This window comes from Pinus tabuliformis, chromosome 2_1 (genome assembly GCF_031772625.1).
Source record: "Pinus tabuliformis cultivar Carrire ecotype Pingquan chromosome 2_1, CPIR1, whole genome shotgun sequence".
Lineage (NCBI taxonomy): Eukaryota > Viridiplantae > Streptophyta > Pinopsida > Pinales > Pinaceae > Pinus > Pinus tabuliformis.
In genome coordinates this window covers 347,693,965-347,712,553 of record NC_142299.1, presented here as the reverse complement: position 1 = coordinate 347,712,553, position 18,589 = coordinate 347,693,965, and the positions used below count along the sequence as shown (strand labels likewise).

Genomic DNA, 18,589 nt, shown 5'->3' with positions numbered 1-18,589 from the left:
ATGTGAGATGCAGCAGCACGAGAGTTAGGAGAGAAATTATTTTTACACAGCAGTCTAAAATTTGTAAATAGAAACAGAGTATTTTGTAATGCACAGTAGTGCAAAGACAATGAGTTAATTTTTAAGCAGAGACATAGTGAAATTTATGAACTACATCTGAAGCAGGCTTGGTGAAATCCCTCTGTTAGAGGAAGAATTTTGTAATAGCAGTCTTATTAATGAATACAAGTTTTTTTTATGTGTTTGCTGAAACTCTATCTTCAGCAAAAACAATTTTTGTTGTTCCTCTGTGTTAAGAAAAACAGAGCATTTTTCTCTGTTCATTTTGTTTTGGAATTATCAGAAATTCCCAACATGAACCACGCTGTTGGAGAAACACCTGAGAAATTTTAGTTTGTGTTTTCATGGTTGAAAACGCAGTGGCTGCAGATCAATTGGGCGAAGGGAAAACTATTCAACATGATCTACCAGATGGAGACCTACAACTACCAGAGATCTACTAGACATCGGGTATCAGGCTTAGAGATAAGGTCTCATTGTTTTGTGTTTCATCGAAATATTTGACCATATGAATCATGAGAGGCTTTTCTTATTTGATGTCAAACCATGATCTCAGGTCATAGGAGCCGCATTTGTTGCCGATGTAAGATCTTCTGTCATTTATTAAGCGGAGTGTATCTTTGATTTCTTGCAGATTGGCTTGGTTATTAGATCGTGTAAAACCTAGAGCCACAACAAAACTCTGTGTCAACACATATACTGAGAGGATCGTTTCTCATCAAGGGCTCATAGCCGGTATGGGAGCTCAGTCCAAATTGGCAGGAGGGCGGATTATTGGAGCCAAGCAGGGAAAATTTTAAGAAGCCCCCCTAAATTTACATGTATAATAAATGGGCGAATCTCCATGGTATATAGGAAAAATGGAAGGAGATTTTATCAATAATATGATATGTATATATAATTTTTTGGTGAATCTCTCACCAGGCATGGTGAATATTTTACTCAATTATAAAATCTTGTGTTTATTGAATACACAAATGAAATCATTGCATTTCTTTAAAATATCTTTTGAAATCAAAATTACCAAAATTACATATCGATAACCTAGTAGGTGTAGGATAAAATTCACCCGTGCCATTCACAGAAAGCATGAGAAAAAACCTAATACTATATATAAAACCAAGAAAAATTCAAATTCATCACTTCTAGGGAACTCATAACCACCCTGCCAATACACAAGTATGTTCCTGTTTGCAATTAGAAAAATTACCCAAATTACAATCTGTTTACTCCAGCATATGTTGGAAAGTTATAGAAGGATGACTAGTGTAATCAATCCATTCCTTTTAGCTCTGGATTTGTTTTAGTTTAAAACAGAAGTATACAAATATACTTGTCCAATGTCTATGCTTTAACCATTCACCTTAAGATGTTTTTACAATATAATTTCCTAAGTCTATTTAATATCTTCATTATCATAAAAACCAACCTATATCCATCTTAACTCCACATCTACCACTCTTAGGGGGATGAAATCTATTTATCGCTCTGAGCACTTGGTAGACCCAGAATTAAGATGGATCTAAGATGATAGAATTTCCCCTTTAAATAGTCTATTCTCACATGAATACCATGGCATTACCATGGGTCAATACCATGGGTTATCATAAACCTGGAGCTTAAAAATTACTATTAGTAATTTATAAAAATTAATAAAAGTAATAGTTGATTTTTATTTTATTTTTTATTTTAACCAAGCTAAAATGTTTAACATACATGAAATTACAACATCCATTTTTACTCTTGATCGGATCAAATATTTTTGCACTCTATGCTAGTTTGCATATCACGATATTTGATACCTTTCAGGGGTTAGTAGATCCAGAGTAAAGATGGATCTATGCTGGTTTAATTCCTCCATTTAAATAGGCTACATTCCAGGTCAATACCATGGGTCAATACCATGTGCCATTTTGGTGAATACCATGGGTCAATACCATGTGCCATTTTTATTTTTATTAATACTAATATTAGGGTTAATAATGTTTTTTTGCATGGTATTAATAACAATCTAGTCCATGGTATTTGTCCCATAGTATTTTTCCCATAGGTTTCACCTAAATATAACGCATTTTTTGAGTGTTCGTAAATATAAGGTGACTTATGGAGTAAATATAAAAAAATGTTTTATTTGTTTACCATACCTCTCGTTTATTTATATTTTTATTAATTTACCATACCTCTTTTACAAATATGGTATTTGGCCCATAGGATTCACTTAAATAAAACCTCTTTCTTGAGCCTTCATAAATAGAACGAGGGTTATGCACTAAATATAAAAAGAGGTTTTATTTATTTACCATGTTTCTAGTTTATTTATATTTATATTTATTTACCATACCTTTTGAGTAAGTATAAAAAAATGTTTTATTTATTTACCATACCTCCACTTTACTTATATTTTTATTTGTTTACACCCTTGCATGTATATGAGGTGACTTATGGAGTAAATATAAAAAATGTTTTATTTATTTACCATACTTCTCATTTATTTATATTTTTATTAATTTACCATACCTCTTTTATAAATATGGTATTTGGGTCTTTGGCCCATAGGATTCACTTAAATAAAACCTATTCTTGAAAATGGGCGAATGGATTCACTTAAATAAAACCTATTCTTGAAAATGGGCAAATGGAAGGTTGTAACTCCTAATTTCAAGGGCTAAATTTACCTTTTTTACCCTCTCCCTCAAAAGAAGGTGGGCTATCCCGGAAGCCCCGACAAGCTGAGTTGTCAATATTTTTGATCTTGCAAATTTCATCAACGATGGTCAGAGGTTGTTATGTTTTAAATGGAGGTCAAGTAACAACTCGAAGATGTGGTGATGAAAGAGCGTAGTTTGCGAGATTCCAGAGTGGATGTGAGCGTTGATGAAGACCAGTGAAACATATATTATCTTATCTTCGTTGTTGTAATATGTGTTTTCTATGTTTTCCATGTAATAATTAAGGGAGGGTATTGGAATAAATGCTTCCATGTGTTGTTTAGTTGTCATTGTGAGTTCTTAGGCATCAGTCTTGAAGGTGTTGATTCCAATGTATGAGTTGGAGTCATTTACTAGAGATATTGAAGTCAGTAATTTGTGTCTTATATATTTGGACCTACAATGATCAATAAAAGGATCAAGTGATTTTTGTGTCATAATGTGCTCTCTCTATTTTTTCTAACAACTCCCTCCTCATGCTGCTCCCCTTTACCTCTATTTCTTCTACAGCTGGCGCTTATTATCCATCTTTTATGAGTTCGCCCCTTTTACTTGTGGAAATTCCACCACTCAATATCCCTTCAATTGATTCTATTCAGTGTAGTGTTATCTATATAGTGTTTTGGTTGGTTAGCTTTAAACAATTTAAAAATTGTGTGTATGTACAAGAGAAGTTTCCCATTGAAGCCCTTCAACGTTAAATGTGTGTATGTACAAGAGCAATTTCCAATTTAAACCCTTTAGCAAGGATTTAGGGTTATTGGTGTAGTTTCAAACAATGAAAAAGTGTAACTATGCCATGTTTTTCATAATGTATGATATATTTACTGTTTAATTAGTTTCAAGGTGAAGTTTTACATTTTCAAATTATATATTTCAAAACTAATTTACCTCTATTTTTGTTTGTACATTTTTATTAAGATAACGTATCTTAAACTGTTTAAACATAGCTCAAGTAAATTTGCAAAAAATTTACCTTTTCCATATTTGTTTGCTGTAAACCATGCTTCCCCTAAGTTTTTATTTGCTTATATTTTTTTATTAATATTTGAATATTTTTATTTAGTAAAATTTGTTTTGAATTTTTATTTTGAATTCTATAATATTTAAGAATGATTTTAAATATAATAATTTATTCATATTTAATTTTATATTAATTAGCTGAAAGTTTCTGACAATCCGTTGAAGATAAACCTAGTTAACAAATCCAGAATCATACCTCACCTTGTACTTACCATATGGTAAAAATCGAGTTAGGGAGTGTGAGTTTGTTTTTCATGGTCAATCACGAAATTCACTGGACGCCTACGCCCTCTACGGAGCCGATAGCGGAGTCTGCCGATTGTAACGATCTCAAGTTCCATGTTTTTAATGATAATAATAATATAATGATACTGATCATTATGTATTTATTTAAATTAATATTTACACCGTAAGGCGTTCCCATCTGAAATGGACTCCCCCAGCCGCCGCCGTGTCCTATTGTTCACCCTTAGATGGATGGTGTTAGACGATTGAACGAATTTCGATCGTTGATCGAAAACTAAAATAAAACTGAAATAAAAAAACGGGGAGAAAAGGGGCAGGTAAAGCGGTTCGGTATGACTCTGAGTCCCTTCATTGTGCGGGTTCACATAGCATTTGCTAGGTATCGATTACCAGTTCGCGGAAGAGAATCTCAGAGCTAAGAGCGAGCTGCTCCTGAAATCGAACCCTGTTCGCAAGAATTCCCAAAGATCCATATGACCGAGCCATTGCTCGTTTCTGGGCTGCCTTTGTAGACGATAAGGTAATTTAGTTCATTCTTACTGTTATTCCAATCTTTTATAATGTTAATCCTTGTGATCTACGGATCAGGACAGATGACAGGCAACATGGACTATTGGGTCAATTCTTGAGATTTATTGGTTGCGCGGCGGGCAACAATGGAGTCTATGGTAAAGCCTTGCGAGGTCATGAAAAGAAAAGGAGATACCCACAACAAAGAATTGCAGATTGGAAAAAAGCATTGCTTGAGGTTTCACACTTGCGGTTTGGAGCTAAAGGCATATTATGGGTAAGAACTTTTAGTCTCTGTGTCCCTAATAGTTTGATTGTATTGATAAACGAAGTTTTTCGCACTCACGTTTGGTTTTACTGTGAATAACCAGCGACGAAGGCAAACTCCTAGAGAACGTATATCAATTGGTGGAAGAAAAAATTAGAAAGCCTCAACTGTTTGTAGCTGAATATCCAACTCGTTTGGACGAAAAGCTACAAGATTTTGAGAAAACAGTGATGCTGCAGCAGCGACCCAGCGGGGAGACCAAGGTTGTGGGGATTGTGGGTTCTGGTGGTGTAGGGAAGACAACCTTGGCATTAGAATTCTTTAACCGCAACAGGTCAGCCTACCGTGGATCTTGTTTTTTGGAAGATGTGAGAGCTGAAACTTCTTTAATTTCTGTGCAAAATAAACTCCTCCAAGGCTTGACTTCAGGGGATCTGACAGTTAGTAACATTGTTGAAGGTAAATCAGAGCTTTCTCATCTTCTCTTGGGTTATAAAGCCCTCGTAATTTTGGATGATATCAATGATTCCAGGCAGTTAAAAGCATTATTTTCACCTCTTAAAGATATTCTTAGTTCCGATAGCTTAATCCTACTTACATCTCGCAATAGGGATTTTCTTTAAACCAACGGAGTCTCGTTGATTTACAAGCTATCAGGCCTCGACAGAGAACAGTCACAAAGGCTTTTCTGCATGCATGCCTTTCAGGAGCCTGAACCCCGTGCGGGATTTGAAGAAGTGGTTGCAAAGTTTTTTGATGCGTGTGATGGATTGCGATTGTCTCTCAGAGTGCTAGGGTCTCATCTTTATAAACAAGATTTAGAGTATTGGGAAGCCCAATTTCTGAAATTATCGGGTTTAGTACTTCCCCCCGAAATACAAAACAGTCTTAGGATTAGTTACGACAGTCTCGACACCCAGGAAAGAGAGATATTCTTAGATATTGCCTGTTTCTTCATAGAAGAAGATAAAGATCTGGCCATAAGCATATGGGACGGATCTGGTTGGGGAGGAAAGCTGAATCTGCAGAACCTAGAGTACAAGTGTATTCTGGAGATCGACTGTCAAAACCGTATAAAAATGCACAATCACCTCAGAGACTTGGGCATAGATTTCGCCGATAGAGAACTTCCGAGATGTCATCGTCATCTTTGGCGCCCCACTGACGGCCTTTTTCGTAATGCGGTTATACAACCAAATGTACGTGTTTGAATCAAAATGTTAGTTCTGAAAATTTTACAAGTTATATATTGTTAATACTGTTTGGATTTACGAGTAAGTCCATATTGTTTTCTAACAGTTTTCAGATAATAATTCAGGTGCGCGGGATAAACAGGGTTCAAGGAATACCTGACCAGTCGTTCCACAACTCTTTGCAGCCTTATGTTGATATGAGCACGTTGCACCTATTAAGGGCCGAAGGTGATTGTTTGAGAAGCATATCCGAGTTTCTGAAACAAGCGGATAAGCTTCTATGGCTTTGCTGGAGTAAGTGTCCGGACACTTCCCTCCCTTCTTGTCTTCGAATTCGGAATTTGAGAGCTTTACAAATGACCGGTGGCGAATTGGAAACATGGTGCCATAGTGAAAGTGTGGTAAAGAACGCTTCTTTTTTTCCCCTTTTTGGTTGTTGTCCAGAATACTCAAAATTTACGGTTGCTAATTTTGTAGATGTATTATTAAATTAAATTGAAAAAGGTTCAAAGATAAGAGAGAAAAAATGTAGCCCCAGGGGCATTTCAATTCGTTAATAAGTTTGTTGAAACAACACAGATTCAGATTCAAATCCCCTATAGTGAGTCGTTTAGGGCTTGAACCCAAGAAGCAACAGGCTGCTAGTACAAATAGATAGAAAGAAATAGATAAAAAAAATGTATATGCATCTGAAAATTTTTCGCTTGCCAACAAGTTTTTAATGAATCTCTCCGATACTGTAGCTGTCATTCCGCTGTTCAATGTGCGTTGATTAGGAATGTAACAGAAACCATAATGAAAAGGAAGCTTTGATATAGAATGTAATAGAAACCAGAATGAAATGCAATTAATTTTTTGGAAAGATCCTTTATACCTAGTATAAAGTGTTGCATAAAATACAAAACTTGTAAAGAGTAATTTTATACGGGACCTTGCTGCATTTTGGAAAACAATCCGGAATGTGAATGGTTCTGGGCTTCAAATTTTGTTGTTGGTTCAATATTATGAGTTATCTCGAAACTATTTTTTTTTAAATAAAAAAACGCCATTTTTTAAATAAAAAACGCTTCTGTATTAATAAAAATTAAAAAAACAGATAGTAAATATAACATATTTCTTGATTACAGGTGGCTTCCACAGCATTCATTACCTCGAAAAACAAAGTGAGGTCGCGGCTTGCTTGACATCGCATTGGGTGGTTTGTCAGTGATTATCAAAGGCTACCGATAGCGTTTTAATAGATCCAGAGAAAATGCCATTGCTGAGCGCATGGATGGATCGATTCTATAAATCCGATGGACTGAAAGAAGTAATGCCTGATTTTTCTAAGCAGCCGGAATTTATGTCCATTAGGAGAGCCAGTATGATCACCGCCTACAGCTAAATAGGGAAAACTTAGCACAGACAGAGGTTGTATTTGTTAAAGTACATTAAATTTAGGTAGTCGAGTCAAGTTAAATTTAGAAAGTAGCCCGATCCAGCCAATCTGGCAGAATCTATATCCATTAGGAGAGCGAATCTTTTGGGTATGATATCACCACCTACTGCAAATTAGGGCGAACTATGTCGGCCTTATAAATGGAGGACAAGCAGAGAGATTTTATTTAAGATGAGTTTATCACGTACGTCAAGAAGTAAGATCACCCAGTAAGTTATTATAATTAAATCCAAATAGTGAAGGGAATAGTGATAATAATCATAATAGTGGAAGCGGTCAATCAAGATCTAAGATGCCAAACAAATCAATCAAAAGTTTCATATTGTGGAACTACGTAGAGAATGGTAATGGACGTTGATCCTTCTATGCGAATTACGTTCTTTCACTATGTTGGATCGGAGGATCCCAAACAAAATATTTTTGTATGTGAGAAAGTTTGGAATGTTAAATAGGTACTAGATGAATAGAAAAAGGTGGCACAATTGTATACCACTATTAGACCACATGTTAACATGGTACATGAAATTAAAGAACATTGTGCCAAGAGGGAGAGGTAGAGGATTATGGGAGATCAAGAAAGCAAAGGAGTTTGGAAAAAAAAACCAAAGTCTAGTGTATCACATAGGTCAAGGAGATTGAGCAGTACGTTAGTGAGTCAGTATGGGATTAAAACCATACATTCAAAGAATTATTAGAATTATTATCATTTCCATTCCTAGTGTGTTGCATAGAGAATCATTCATTGTAATTTCATTTCCCAATATACATGTTTTGTGGAGAACCTACATTAACTTAGTACATTGGAACTTAATTATTTAGATCCTCCTGGTGGCAATCTAATTATCATATGTACCATTTCCATGGATAAATCATGTGATTGATGTGATGTTATTAATTCTAAATGTAACTAAAGTGAATTGTAATGCACTCATGTGTATTTAAGTCAAGATTGAGTATATGAAAAATAATCATGTGATTGACGTGATGTTATTAATTCTAAATGTAACTAAAGTGAACTCTAATGCACTCATGTGTATTTAAGTCAAGATTGAGTATATGAAAAATTTAAGGGTCATGTATTAAATACTAATAAAAGAATTTGTTGTGGAAAAATGGCATTGCCACAGTAATATAAATCATAGCAAAGATCTTCATTCATATATATATAGATATAACAAGTATGTACTATAGAGATTTATTTATCTCAATGATAACTTGAGATTCTTCTGTATGTAAATGAAAAATTAATAGATCAATTTAATCTTAATTTTGAGAGAATTGATTATTTTTAATAATGAAATATTTTTTGATTATTTTTAATAATGAAATATTTTTTGATTATTTTTAATAATGAAATATTTTTAATTATTTTTAATAATGAAATATTTTTTTATGGTATTATTTTAAATTAAAATTTAAATCAAATTTATATTTTCATAAAATATATTTTTATACATAAAAGGTTGAAATAAAAATATTTTAATTAAAATAGAAATTAAAATATTTTTTTATTACTATTTTTTTATTAATATTTATAGATATTCTATTTAAATTTCATATAAACATTAAAATAATTATACATGTTTAATTATTTTATTATATATATAGAATTATGAAGGAATTATATATTTCTTTTATATTAGGTTATAAAAAATATATTTTAATACAATAAATAGTTAAAAGAATTAATTAATCTACTTCTCTCTTATCAAATAATGTAAAGTTAGTTAAAAGAATTAATTAATCATTTTCAATAAAATATCTACTTTCCACGTCCTCTGGGTACGTTACTTGGAAATTATCTATTCGAAACTCTGGGTGAAAGAGAAGAGCTTTTTAGCTCTGCACAGATGGTTTATTGGTTTTAATCCGCTTCGTTGCACGCCCCAAAACAATTACATTTGGCCAAAATTGCCTGGCCTGCCTCTTGAACTGTGGACCAAAGAATCTATGGAAAAAATAGGAAATGCTATTGGGCGATTCATATACGTCGATCCTAGGTGTATTGGGGCAAAAGACAAGCAGGTGGCCTAGATTCTCATAGAAAAGGAATTCAAAGGGGGTTTTCCAGAGTCTATTGATTTAACTTGGGAGCTGTCCAAAATTCAACAACGCTTAGATTATTGGGGCGTCCCATTTAGGTGTTCAAATTGTCACAAAACTAGACACCTTTTTCGTAATTGTCCTCGTCGCCCCAATGGTAAACAGAAGAAAAAGTTCCATGCTGTAAATATTCCTGTTTCGACATATGAAAGAGAAAATTTGGCATATGAATGGCCTAACACCATGGAGGTCTATCGGGCTCCAGTCATAACTAATGACGTCCTATCCTCGCCGAAAGGCCGTTCCCTAGATTGATCTGCCAGTCTTCCGCAATCTCGATCTGTATCTGTGAACCATACAAATCGTAATTCTAACTGTTTTTCTGATCGACCCCGTTCTTCCACTGTTTCTAAGACTCCCTCGCTGTCCTTTTTTGACCTATCGGCCAGAGTAACGGGCTTCTCCAATATTTCTCCACCTCATGAATTGGAACCAGACCCTGAGATTCCCCTCCCTCCTGCATCTTCTAAGCCTCCATGTATTGATCCTGCGTCTGCCCATATTCAATACATATCTTCATCACCCCAATCCCCTTCCTCTCACATTCCACCCATCCAAAGATTCTCGTCTTCCCCCTCACTTGGTCGCTCTTTTGATATAAATAATAAATCTCCATATATAGCTCACTCCCCTAAACCTCCATCCCTTGGACATGTACCTGACCATAAAGGTAAGGCTCCATATATCCCTATTTCCCCTCCACTATCCCCTCGAACCTCTCCCCGTAATTCTTTTGATCAGGATATTGACCTCCTTAAAAAAGCGTCTTTAAAATTTCAGCCATTAACTGTCCATTGACCCAATCATTCCCCCTTGCCCAATATTAGCCCTAATTCAGCTAGAAACATAACTGTCCGCCGCAAAGAGAAGCGTGGTAGTAGACACTTTAGGGGTAGGAAGGGAAGACAGGACTCGTCAACCCGAGATCTTTCCTTAATTGACATTCCTATTACAGAAATTGCAGCTGAAGATATTCCTCTTAAAAGGCCTCTTAGAGCATGTCGGCCTAATGATTTTCCCAAATGATCGACATTCTATCAATGAACATTCGGGGCCTTGGAGCTGACCCCAAATTTCTGGCCCTAAAAAATCTTTTTGTCTCTTCAAAATCTAAAATGCTTCTTATACAGGAAACCATGCACGATAGCTCACAAACCATTTCTTACTTCAAGCGGATGTTACCAACATGGCATATGGTCGCTTCAAATGCTGTGGGCATGTCTGGAGGACTAGCTGTATTATGGGACCCTAAATGGATTACGACTGCTGCTTTTCAATGTTTCGCTGGCATTCTTGTGCTGGCCCATTTCTGTGGATCTTCAGACCCCATTCACATATTGAATATTTATGCTCCATATAAAAACCAGTACCCTTTCTGGAATTATCTTCTTTCTTCTGAACTACTTGAAATTTACTCTTTGATAACTGGTGGAGATTTTAATTGCACCTTTTGTAATGACGAAATATGGGGCAATGGAAAGAAATATGATCCGATGGGGAGATTCATTCGGGAATCTATTATACAAAATAATTTTATTGATATCTTGCCTATTGGTCAGGGACCAACTTGGGACAATGGTCGATCCAACAATTCCTTCCTAGCGAAAAGATTAGACAAATTTATCTACCATGAAAGACTGACAGAAAGATATGGGCTCCTACCATGAACATCATACCATCTTTCATATCTGATCACCGCCCCATTTCTTTTCAATGGAAATATGCTGGACGCAGATTTGGATATCCTTTCAAGTTCAATTGTGCATGGCTTGTTGTTGGTCAATTCAACAAATTTATAAATGATACATGGAAGCTATCTCCCATGCAGGAAAATGAATCTTCCCGGCAATTCCTTGATCGCCTACAATTTCTTCAAAAGGAGGTTAAAAAATGGCAAAAAGAGAAATCGACCTCCAATAAAAAGGAGTTGAAGGACATATGTAGGAAACTGGAGCACTTATCTACACTTTTTAAAAATCCCTCCATGATGTCCACCATCAGAAAACATATATGGGATTTAGAAAAAAGAAAACAAAAGATATTAGAAGAAGAGGCCTCTTGGAGGCTCAAAAGTCGAGCATTATGGCTCAGAGAGGAAGATAAAAACACCAAGTTTTTTCACAGGTTTGCAAATAAGAGAAGGGATACAAACGCTATTTGGGAGATCAAGGATGAGGAAGGAAATTCTCACTCCTCACAGGAGGCTATTTCTAGAGAAGCTGTGAAATTTTACAAAAGGGCTTACAGTGAGGATTATGTCTGTGATATTGAGGATATTCTATGGGGAATAGACCCATACCCCACTATGTTTGATGAAAGTCAAAGCAAAGCTCTATTTGGTGAAGTTTCAAAAGAAGAATTATTGGAAACAATGAAATCATTCCAGAAAGACAAGTGCCTTGGGCCGGATGGGTGGACCACCGATTTCTTCATCCACTTCTTTAAATTATTCAAGACAAATATCCTAAAGATGGTCGAGGAAATAAGAACACAGGGTTTCATAAGCCAAAAAATCTCCTCAACATATATCGCTCTAATTCCAAAGAAAAATCTCTCCTCCACATTTTCAGATTATCGTCCAATCTCATTGTGCAACGTATTATACAAGGTCATATCAAAGATTATAGCTATTCAAATTAGAAACACTCTATCTCTACATCTATCTCCAGAGCAACACGGGTTTCTTAAAGACAGAAATATCTTAGAAGCGGTGGCTCTCACTCAAGAATGCTTACACTCAATGCATAGCAGGAAAATAGAAGTTGCTCTTTTAAAATTGACCTTAAAAAGGCATACGACTGTGTGAACTGGGGCTTTATTCGATGCCTACTAGCTAGGATTGGCCTAGATGTTAGGTGCATCAAATGGATCATGGCCTATGTGGTGGTAGTAAATTATGCAGTCCTAATTAACGGTGTCCCAACTCCTTTCTTCAAAGCGGCCAGGGTCTTACGTCAGGGTTGCTCCCTATCTCCACTCCTTTTCATTCTAGTTATGGAATCTCTGAGCCTACACATAAAGAAAGTGATCCAAAAAGAGATATACAAGCCTCTCCCCATTTGCAGGGATATATTCATGTCGCATAATCTTTTTGTTGATGATATCCTTCCGTCAGCCATACTGTGCAAATCAACATGGATATGTATCTATGAAATCTTTGGGAGATTTCAAAAAGCCACCGACATGTATATCGACGATTTAAAATCTTCATTCTATGTCGCTGATGTGAATGGAGGTATAATCACATTTCTAACAGATCTTTTCAACATTAAAGCATTTCCTATCCCGAAGGACTTCAAACATCTGTGATTCAATTTGAAACCTGTGGGTTACAGATTGGCCGACTGGTCATGTATTCCAAATCGGTTCTATAAGAAAATATCTACATGGGAATATAGGTGCTTATCAATTGGAGGTCGCGCCATTCTCACACAATCCTTGCTGCTACAAATCATGGTTTATTGGTCACACCTTTTCTATATCCCTTCATCTACTATTAACAGTTTAAACAGAATGATAGCTAATTTCATATGGGGGGGATAGAAGGAGAAGATAAAATATCACCTCAGCAATCTTTTGAAGTTGACACGGCCAAAAAATATGGGAGGTTGGGGCATATTGGATTTGCACTCCTTTAGAAGAGCCCTTCTATGTAAATCAATGTGGAAAGCGATTATGGATGAATCCAACTGGAGCAAAACCATTAGAGCTAAGTACATGGATGAGCAAGACATGACATATTGGTATAGACAGCGCTCCACTAGATCCACCAACGACTCATATATATGGAGAGGTTTTAAAAGATTGGAGTCGTTCTTTAGAAAAAATTTGATTTGGAAATTCCAATCCGGATCCAATATTATCATTGGATTTGATGAATTCGCAGGTATGGGAGAAAAGATTGTATCTCCTCTCAACTTTTGAGAAATTTACACAGCAAGGGATATTTCTTTTGGGCGAGTGCAATAAAAAAATGGGATGGTGTTATTCCAATCTGGAAAACTGCTACAGAAATGCAATTACCCGGTGCTCTGGAATCCCAATGGAATGCTATCACTATTTCATTGCAATCGCGTGGATTGTATCGCTCGTCAGATAGGGATTGCCTCGTTTGGAAAGGTCTCAGTGGTGCATCGGCTATATATGCAAAGCATATATATCTCCAAATTTTATTATTAGAGTCTGATACATGTCATAATATTTTTCCCCCAGCGTTTTGGAAATTTGGATGCCCTTTAAAAATTATTATTTTTTCTTGGCTGGTTTTTCATGACAGGAATCTCACTTGGGAGAATCTCCAGAAGCGCAAATGGTGTGGGCCTGCCATATGCCCCCCTTTGTAGATCAAATTCTGAAAATAATTTGCATATTTTCCTACAATGTCCTCAATCCCAGTTGATTTGGTAGAACTTAACTACTCACTTTGGTTCCGTCATCGTCAATTCTCCTTCTATCTATGAGGCTTCCAAAGCACGGAGCAACATGTACTGCAAGTGGAGGCCCATTTCTTTGTTAACAATCTGGGCCATATGGAAATGGCAAAATCGAATGATTTTCGATTCCAAAAGGGAACCGTTTTATAAATTTTTCGAATCTATCCTTTGTTTATATCAAGCGCTAGCTCAGCCATGACATACCAAAGTCAGACAAGGAAGGAATCAACAGCCCAACGATGCCTATGGATATCCCTGTGCTTTTTTAAAATACACATAACTAATACTTTCAACTGTAACTCATTATCATCCACCCTTTCTTTCAACAATGTCCATTCACATGTCGCTATTCTTCCACAGCCTATTATTATTTACAAAATATCCATTTTCAGAATACACATAACTAGCTATTGCAATTGTAACCCATTATCATCTACCATTGCTTTCAACAATGTCCATTCACATGTCCCTATTCTTCCCCACTCTATGCCTTACGGCGTTTCCTTTGCAACATAAGATGCAAATGCTAGTTAGTTTATTGTGTTCCAAATTATATAGAAGATTCATAATTCTTATGGGTTTGGAGAATTTTCATAATTCTTATGGGTTTGGAGAATTTTAAGAGTTTGATTCGTTGAAGAGATGTATATATAGGTTTTTATTTTGTTTTTATTTTTATTTTTTAAATAAAATAAGATAAAATAAAATAAAGTAATTAATTTATTTTTTTTATTAATAATTAAGATCTGCATTATTTGAAATTAAATACAGTTATATTTATTATTATTTTTTTGTTGAAGATCCAATTATATTAAATAGATTTTTTCAATTTATTAAATTGATAGATAGAGAAGAATTGTTAGTTTAGAGAATTTTAATAGTTTGGAACTTTGATTGATAAGGATTTTGGTAATAATACTTTGAATTTTATCCATTATAATGATCATCAGTATTTATTTAAATTAAAATATATTTTATTGTGTTTTAAATTATATATAATATTCATTAAAATTATGGGTTTGGAGAATTTTAAAAGTTTGATTTCTTGAAAAGATGTATGCATAGGTTTTCCTTTTGTTTTTATTTCTATTTTTTAAAATAAAATAAAGTAACTAATTTAAATTTTTGTTAATAATTAAGATCTGTATTTTTTTTAAATTAAAGTTAGTTATACTTATATTTTTTTTTGTTGAAGATCCCACTATATAAAGGAAAAAAGAAAAATGCTGAATTTATTTTTTAAATGAAATGAATTTATTAAAACAACAAAAAAAACAAATGCTGAATTTATTTTTTAAATGAAAAATTAAATTATAATAAATTAAAAAATATATATATATATTAAAATTATTTTGAAATAAATAATTAGTTTTTTAAATTTAAAAATATAATTTTAATTTTTAATAAAAAATAATAATTTCTTTCTCAATCATCCACATTCATATTTATTTTATAATTTAAATATTTATAACATAAAGATAAAAATAAAAATAAAAAATTAATTATTCAACAACTTAAAATAATTATTTAGTATTAACTTGTTAAATTTATTTCACAACTATAATTTATTAGAAATTTTTCTAGTGTGTTATTAGTCCCTGCCTGGGACTCTTAGCGATCGATTGTGCGTTGACGACGTATTAATCTCTTGTTTGACCAAAAAATATTGTTGTACATCACAACTTTAACCAAAGTTTTCATATTACAAAATAATATAAAATTTATTATGTAATTTTTGATTGGACAACAAAGTTGGGGGTCTTATTGCGCGCTTCACAGTTTTCAAGGCATTATATTCTGGGTAAAAATAAGATACCCAAAGTTTTCAGAGATGAAAAGTTTTTGTTATCCAAAGTTTTCAGAGATAAACACACATTATACATTAGTGAAAGAAAAAATGTTTTTGTTATCCAAAGTTTTCAGAGATAAACATACATTATACATTAGTGAAAGAAAAAATGTTTTCCATGAAAATCATATACGGGTACAGACTTATTGAGGCAATGTACATCAGAGCCATATCGGTGGACCGGAATACCCGGTGGAATGTGAAAATTGGAGTCTGGGTCGCGGAAATTTGAAGTTTTGTGGAACAATTTTTTATTCTCAAACGTATTTGAGGGTGAACAAAAATTACATTAAATTTGAGGTCCAATTATTTAGAGTGCACGTCATAAATGAGTAGTTTACCAATAAGTAATTTACAGATAAAGATTGAGTAATTTATATAAGTAGTTTGCTAATAAGTAATTTATAGACGAAGATAATGGAAATTATATAAACGTAAGAAAATTCGTAGTGTCAGGTTCTAGTTTTACATTGTTGTTATATATTTGTTAAACTATGTCTTTAATAATTATAAAATTTTGAAAATGTGTTTTATTCATTTTTATTAAATATAAGAATTTATTGTATTTAAGCATATTTGATGATAATAGTTGAATTTTTCTTATTCATTATTTCTTTAGTAATAAACTTTCCCATTAGTAAGCGAAAGAAGTATGGTTGATGGTAGATTGCATTCTTAAGGTTTAGAATTTTTTTTCTTATTTAATATTGATGTGTATATGTGAAATAAACAATTATAAATAACCAAACATGCTTTAAATGGCATGTAAAGATACAAAAATTAAATTCTATAATAATTACATATATTTTAAGATAGTGTGATTTAACATATACGCCATGTTATTCTATAGTGTTTAATTGCAAATCAAGTCTTGAAGTAAATTAAAATACCATTCATTATTATTTTATTTTTAGGTGTTGTCCTTCTCTAATTGACATAACTTTATGTTTGGAGCATCACTTTTATAAATTGTGGTGATTTTCAAGAATCACTTAAATCTCAATATATTTATTTTTGGTGCTATAGGACCAAACTAAAAAATTATTATGCTTTCTTTTTTAAAAAATTACTTCTTTTAATATATCTCTCAATTATTATGCAAAATGAGAATTTATTGTATATGTATACATTTGATAATAATAGTTGATATTTTTCTATCCATTATTTTTACCATTAGTAAGCGGAAGAAATATGGTTGATCCTTAAGGTTTAGGAAATTTATTTCCTATTTTAACATCAATGTGAATATGTGAAATAAATAATTATAAATAACCAAGCATATTTTAAATGGCATACAAGGATGCAAAAATTAAATTTCATAATTACATATATTTATATTTTAAGATAGCGTAGTTTAACATATATGTCATGTTATTATATAATGTTTCATTGCAAATCAAGTCTTAAAATAAATTAAAATATCATTCATTATTAGTTTGTCCTAAGTTTTTGCTACCTATTCTCGGTGTCATGCATATAATGTTTCATTGCAAATCAAGTCTTAAAATAAATTAAAATATCATTCATTATTAGTTTGTCCTAAGTTTTTGCTACCTATTCTCCGTGTCATGCATGCAGTGTCCTGCATCCTGCAAGTGCCAGCTGTTTGCATATGCAGAGGCATCCATGGTGGTCTACAAATGCCTTGTCAGGAGTGCTGAGTAAGTTCATAGCAGAGAGTCTCGAGCATCTAGCAGCTAATTCTCCGGGGTTCAGAGCAGAGAGTGTGGAGCAACTAGTTTGAGGAGCAGAGGAGCAGAGAGCGCGGAGCTTCACCTTTACAACTTGCGGAGCTTCACCTTTACAACTTGAGGAGCAGAGGAGCAAAGAGCATCGAGCGGAGCTTCACCTTTACAACTTGCAAGTTCCCAGACCTAACGAAGCATTCCCCATCTAATGTAATATTCACCATAAAAAAATGTTGAACTTCTACAAACGTTTAACATGGTTATTTGATGGCATGTAACTCTTTGCACTGTTCCCTTCGTCTATTCATGGTAATAGTTTTGCTTCTATCACTCAAGCTTTCACTATATAAAGTGTTTTCTTAATTCATCAGGAATTAATTTCACTCTCATTTCATTATTATTTCTTTGCTATATGCTTCGCAGCTGGTTTTTCCGATTTCATATTTAAGGTTTGTCCATATGCTTCTGTTTCTAACCTTCTATCATAGCAGACAATGTGTCAAACATTCCAAAATCTGGAGCCTTTTGCCGTAAATAGTATCATATTTCTATTTTGAAAAGAGTTATTATTGAAAATATGCATTATTAACCTTTGCAAGCCTGACTATGAATGGAAAATCTCTTTTATTCTGAAATTTGGTGGTTTTATTTGAAGTTTTATGTCTTTCCAAGTATTGTTTAGTGTCATAATCTGCATTGTTGAATCCAGATTTAATTTTCCACTCTAGGATTGCAGACCTAAGTGCATGATTTTGGATGAGGAACTTATTGTCTAGGGTCTAGTTATTAGTCATTCGGGACGTATTGATCTTGTTTTCAAGCCAAGTGTTGATGGTGTTGTACTCATATGTGAAACCATCAGCGGCGATATGGAGATCATCCATGCAAGTGGCTGCATACTCCCACACGACAAGCAGAGCCCGACCTTTCCTTTGGAGGATAGTTTGACATGGCCAGTATTTAAAAGGCAAAGACTGGTCCGAATGGCCAAATAACCATTCAAAATATTTCATCTCCAACCACGTCTGACTGTAGGTAGAATTCACTTGAATCTGTAATTTTCATATTTT

At 33.8% G+C, this 18,589-nt stretch overlaps 1 protein-coding gene across 1 annotated transcript; it reads left to right on the top strand.

Annotated features, from left to right (window-relative positions):
- Positions 1–4,693: 4,693 nt before the first annotated feature.
- Positions 4,694–7,392, top strand: LOC149200283 (disease resistance protein L6-like). Its single transcript, XM_089400898.1, has 5 exons — positions 4,694–4,824; positions 4,919–5,318; positions 5,523–6,014; positions 6,134–6,302; positions 7,250–7,392. The coding sequence occupies exons 1-5, from the start codon at positions 4,694–4,696 to the stop codon at positions 7,390–7,392; spliced, it is 1,335 nt and encodes a 444-aa protein (XP_089257024.1).
- Positions 7,393–18,589: the final 11,197 nt, after the last annotated feature.